This window comes from Branchiostoma floridae, chromosome 10 (assembly GCF_000003815.2).
Source record: "Branchiostoma floridae strain S238N-H82 chromosome 10, Bfl_VNyyK, whole genome shotgun sequence".
Taxonomy (NCBI): Eukaryota; Metazoa; Chordata; class Leptocardii; order Amphioxiformes; family Branchiostomatidae; genus Branchiostoma; species Branchiostoma floridae.
This window is the reverse complement of record NC_049988.1, coordinates 16,999,178-17,005,333: the sequence shown is the minus strand read 5'-3', so window position 1 is coordinate 17,005,333 and position 6,156 is coordinate 16,999,178. Positions and strand designations below refer to the sequence as shown.

At 40.9% G+C, this 6,156-nt stretch overlaps 1 protein-coding gene across 1 annotated transcript; it reads right to left on the bottom strand.

The window, feature by feature from the left end:
* Positions 1 to 2,464: 2,464 nt before the first annotated feature.
* LOC118424979 (caspase-2-like) lies at positions 2,465 to 5,250 on the bottom strand. Its single transcript, XM_035833791.1, has 5 exons — positions 5,053 to 5,250; positions 4,726 to 4,945; positions 4,243 to 4,446; positions 3,785 to 3,894; positions 2,465 to 2,470 (listed from the first exon to the last, which is right to left on the bottom strand). The coding sequence occupies exons 1-5, from the start codon at positions 5,248 to 5,250 to the stop codon at positions 2,465 to 2,467; spliced, it is 738 nt and encodes a 245-aa protein (XP_035689684.1).
* Positions 5,251 to 6,156: the final 906 nt, after the last annotated feature.

Sequence of the window (6,156 nt, the reverse complement as noted above, 5' to 3'; positions counted from 1 at the left end):
TGATCCGACCCGCAGAATGGCTGAGACCGGACTCTCAATCTATGACTATGTCTGTGTGGTACAACTAAGAAGCCTCAGTGTGTGATACGGAAAATTATGTCATACCTGGGCCGCGATAACCGTTCGATACAGGTGTTCCAGACCGGGTGATAATTTTCCGTAACACACAGGCTTCTCATTATAGTTGCATCACATAGGCTTCCATCGAAAAATAGAACACACTCCACTGCAAGCGAATGGAGTTCCTTAGTTCGAATTTTTCGCGAATCGATGTTCTCAAAGAATAAAGTTGTTGGAACAATGTGCAGGTTGAAACAATGTGTCGAATTTTATCCTTTTTATGAGTAGTTTGGCCATTAAATCAGTGTTCTTCTACCTGGGTTTGACCCCACCCCACAAAAATTATCTGGTTGCGAAGGATGCTAAGTCGGTAATGTGAAAGTAATTGAACGTTGTTTACTTGATTTGTGAACAGCCCGCGAAGCAGTGGATGGATCTTACAACGATATTTGATATTTCTACGATATTTGGAATGTTCATTGGTGTTGGCAAAATGAAGATATAATTGGATTCTGGCTAGCCCCTAGCGGCTTTTGGCATGGTAGGGCAGCATGTCTTCTTGTTTTGATATCTCATTTTAATTGCGATAATTGGACTAACTCGTGATGTTCTGACTATGAATTGGAGTTAAGTTAATGCTATATTCCCCTGAGAATATCTAGAACATGCTATTTTCGTTAAGGGTGTATAGGCGCTACGTTCGAATAAATCTCTACATGGATAGACAGCCAGGTAGAGAGATCTTTCATGTGATATGATGCTTTCTCACTGGACAGGTAAAGCAGCCTTCGAGTGACCTTGCCCAAATCATCTATCATTGCGGTATATCCATATGCACAGAAAGACATATGAAGCTTGAACATTTTCCAATGACATCAATATCTTTGACATAAATCGATCTAAACTTACTGTTTGTCTCCCGTCCGGGCCGTCGTGCTTCTTGATTTGCGCCAGGGTCGGATGAACTGCCGCTGGCAGCCGACCTTCTCCTGGTCCTTTGTCCTGAGAAAGCACAAGGACACAGTTAGCATTACATCAATCTATAGTTTCTAATGAATTTCCCCTTGAAGTTGCAAAGGATTCTGGGCTTGGTTTATATCAAGATTCCTACTGCATTTTTCTTACCCTTTGCTGATGCTTTTCTTGTTGTCTGTCGTCGTGTGGAAACACCAGGAGAATCTTCGTCTGAAGAGTTTGAACTCTCAGAGGGATGTTTGTGTTTGGATGCACCAGATGATTTTCCACCTAGAAAAGTCATATAAAGCGTATATTAGTAACGTTACTCTCCGGTCTCAAATGAAACCATAAGACGTCGATGAACCAAGGTTAGATCAACCAGTCGTTAGAAGTATGAATATGAAAGTGAACCTTTTTTTTACAAATGTCTAAAACCAACTGACTTGTAGTCGTTCCTTTGGTACCACTGCAGGAAGGCTGTGGTGACTTCGGTCGTTTTGCAGTTGACTTTGATGGCCTCGTTCCGCTGGAAGGACTTTTCTTGAATGGTGTACCTATCAGTTATAATTAGTTCTCAATATAACAAAACTCGTTTGACAATACAGGATATTACGCTTTAAGTATTGTCAATACCATGACATAGATTATGCCCCTTTACATCATCTCGTCTAGAACCCTGCGTAAAGGTCGATTAGATTTATCTGGATATTGATAAGGCTCAAAGGACAGGACATTATCATGAACTCACAAATGCCGATATCGTTGATATCAAATGTTGTACGGTTGATAGTTTAACACCCAGCGATGTGTGATTACTCCATGTGGTATCTTTAACTCAAATCGCTCCTTTCATCCCAAATCCAAGCGTTGTGCAACCCAAGCATTTTTTCCAGATGATGTAAAGAATGAAGAAAAGGTCATACCAGGAAAGAAGTAGAGTGGCTTGCACAAGCTGGAGTCAGATACGGGCACCGCCTTGCCTCCAGAGATGGTAGGTTTGGTTGAGGATCGAACCGTTCGTGTTATTACGTCGGCGGTTACCTGTATATGTGTGGATTCGAAATGCCTGGAGTTCAAGAACCTTTCTTCATATCCATAAGAGTTCACAATGACAAAAAGTGTGGCAATGAAAATGCATTGCCATGGCAACAGAATTATGGTTTATATGTATTATATTGTACATTTGCTGTTCTTGATGTGTTTTAGTATTTTCCTTTTATCCTATGGCCTGGCTGTATTTATAAAGGATGTTTAACACGGTGAATGTTTGTAGGACACTACTGTCAAGGAAAAAACGGTCTCTTGTGTGTGGCGAGTGTCCTTGACATCACATTCAACAAGAAACACAACTTGCTAAGTTATAAATTTAAATATGTTAGGGGGTTGAAACTTGCCCCAGTTTGTTATGACGCTGAACGCTATCTACCACCCAAATGTCAAGACCATATCATGTCTGGGACAAGAGAAACATTGGAAAAACTGAATGATAGAATATTCTAATTAATTATGCAAATGTACACCTATTTTGCATAATTTGTATTTCATCTTGTACAACATTGTCTAAGGTACCTACACCAAAAATCATAAAAATACCGTCATTCCCTTCTTGACTTATCCTCTTCAGAAATTTTTGACTAAAATGCCCCTGCTATCCCAAAACTAACCGCTAGGGGGCCCAAACTTGTGTCACTTCTTTCGGAACACATGAGCTATCTAACACCGAAAAATAGCGACCATTGCTTCAGAACACGATAGCAAAACCGTAAGTTGCGCTGAAGTACTAAAAAGCCGCTAGGGGACCCGAAATCTAATCATTTTCAGCTTTAGTCACACCCTACCGACACACCAAGTATGAAACCAATCCACCCAGCCGTTCTTTTTTTTTTACTTAATGGTCACCACGTAATAAAACCTGGCCACACAGGTTACGGGTTACATTGTTACTGTAACAGCATCTCTTCGCCCTAGGTAAGAAACATCATGATTGAGACCAGCCCAATTGCTCACTATGAGTGGGGAATAACTGACTCAATAGGCGAAGCAGGGGTTACGAGGGCTGCTCGGGAAATTCCCTACCCCATTTTTGGCCGGAATGGTTTGATCCACTCATACCGTACCATCGCACATGTGGCGGGTTCTTTACTTTAACGTGCTTGGGGTATTGCTCTCCCCAAACACGGGGCCTCCATTTAACGCCCTAACTGAGGGACGGCCCTAGCCAAAGCTCATTTTAACCTGAGTTAAGTGAGGAAAGTCGTGTAAAGTGCCTTACCCAATTGGGGCAAGGGCACAAGATCAGTAACACGGCAGCTGGATTTGAACCCGAGACCTCTCGGTCCCGAGGCAAACACACTGCCTCAGCGCCTCACGGTCTTGAGTTCTCTATACGCACTGAAAATAAATTCCTGACATACCTGTTCACTTCTGGGAATTCTTGACAAACGGACGTACACTATACTGTTAGGCTCGCCCATGAGGCGTCGCCAAAAACAAATGTAAGCATCCGTAAAGTTGTTCGTACAATAGGATGCATTTTCATGCCTATGAAAACTACATATTAACCAGTAGCTAATTTGTGGATTTCAAAGATTTTGCTTCTGGTTCTGTCTGTATGGAGTAGCCATTATTAACGGTCGATTTTGAGCTAAGGGAGCTAAAATTAGAGACAAATTCATCACACAATTAAGTATGTCTTATGGACCATGATACTTTTAGCTAGCACATCTAGCAAGAGACAGTGTTAAGAGTAATTTGCGAAATTTCTCACCTTTGCCATCATCTCGTGTATACTGTTATCCTTGGCGTGCTCCATGAAGACTTTGGTAATGGCCTGGATGAACCAACTGCCATGCTTGTCGCCTCGAAAGGCCTTGTGCTCTGTGGAAATGGAACAAAGCAAACAATGACTTTCAATCACCTGGAAATGATGTAATAAAAAGATGTTAGGTATAGACTTCAACAAATTGTGTTTTTTACGTTAACTTACGTTGGCTCTTTGTAGTTCCAAAATGATGAGAAACAGCAAGACAACGTATCACTAGACGTACAGGAACGCAATGAATTATATGCCTACAATCAGAATAGGGACATAACCGACGTCTTGTCATTGCCTTGCTAAGCTTAAGCGTTTTACAGACCTGTAAAAGACCTGTAAAAATTCTCTATCGATGATAACATCAACATTACGGCTTTGCCGCTGTCGTTAGGCGCGTGTTCGTTACGTACCTAGCTGTGTCGCATAGCAACAGAGCATGTCGGTCCTGGTTGGGATCTTCTCAGGCCCGTCTGCTTCGTCCTCCTCGAGTCTGTTCTCCTTGGATGTCGTCTTCTGCAGCAGCTTACTCAGCAGGGCTTCAAGGTCGGTGTTGAGATTAGTCCCTGGGCTGTCGTCTTTATCTTCAGGTGCAGCTACACCTTTGTCCACCTTTTCTGTAATTAAAATGTTCTATCCTTAAGGACAACGCCATTCATGAGGGTGAAAGGTTAATGTTAATGTCAGTTTGATATTTGATATTTGATGTGCAAATCCCAAACATAGAGATAAGTGCGTGATATGAATATAACGAAATGAGTTGTTATATATTCAACCAGCCATGAAGTATTAAACGTAACTCAGGTTATCAATAATTCTCATTTTCGGGTAACAATTTCCGTGACGAAGACAAGCCGCACGTCAGTGTGTCATATTTCAAACACAAAACAACCTACCTCCACGGCAAGCTTGTATGAAGAACAGCTTGGGTTTCCCCTTCAGACGAGGGCAGTTCTTGTTGTCAAACATGGTGAAGATGTCGTCCAACTGCACGGGTTCGTCGTCTTTTCCCATGATGACATCTTTGCTCCCATGTGACATCAGCACCACGATACAACAGTCCATTTTATCATGCTCCCTTCTCTTAGAAAATGCCTCGATTTTGTCTTTTATCTTCTGGGAAAGATTAATGATATGGGGATATATCTAGTTATTTGTTTATCTGTGATCAGGCGGATCCTGGTTTGTAAAAGAATGAGTGATATAAAGTCCTTGGCACTGACCTGTGCTGTCTTGTTCTTCAATTTGTAGGTCTTAAATGACAGACCCTCGAACAAGGCTTCCATGTTGTCCAGGTCTACATCACCACCTTCTCGATCGGATGATTCGTCGAACTTCGTATTATTCAGAATCAAGGCGTGTCCCCGTGGAAAGCTGTCCATCTTATAAGGACTCTTCTGAACAAGAGGCACACAAGACATGTTTTTTTCGAATGAAAAAAAAACAAGAACTATGCTTGAATACCCCCCGCACACACACACACACACACACACACACACACACACACACACACACACACACACACACACACACACACACACACACACACACACACACACACACACTACACCGCACATTATCGCATAGCTACTTTTTGTCCGAAAACGAGATTTTACAAACCACCGATCACGTTATCACATGTCAAACATTCCAAATTTACATTGGATAAACAGATAAGACAAAACTAGAGTTCGGCGACCTCATACCTCCATGAAAATTTAGAGCTTTTGTAAATTTCATGCAAATGACTAAGACATTAACATAATTTATGCATGGTGTTGTTCATCATTGCCAATCGTACACATGTCACAATTATAAAATTCCCATTATTAATTATAAAGCGGTTTTGCAATTTTTACATAAATTATGCAAATAAGTTCCTCATTACCATATTTAGTATCTGCTTATATTCCACCTATCATAATTAACATGTGTTACATTTATTGAAGTCCAGTTATTGAAAACAATGGAATTATACAATTTCCTCATTAATTATGCAAATTAAGTCCTCATTTGCATAACATGTATATCATTATGAACATCTTTGCCTAAGGTACCTGCATGCCTAATATGATGCCAATCCGTCAAGCCTTTCTGCAGTTATCCTCTTTGGAATGTCTTGACAAAAACGCCCCTGCAGTTGCTAAATTAAATGTTAGGGGGCTGAAACTTGCTCCACTTTGTCATGACACTGAAAGCTATCTACCACCTAAATTTCAAGACCATATCACGTCCAAGACAAGAGATACATAGAAAAAACTGCTATGATTGAATGTTGTCATTAATTATGCAAATTTGCTCCTATTTTGCATAATTAGTATTTCATC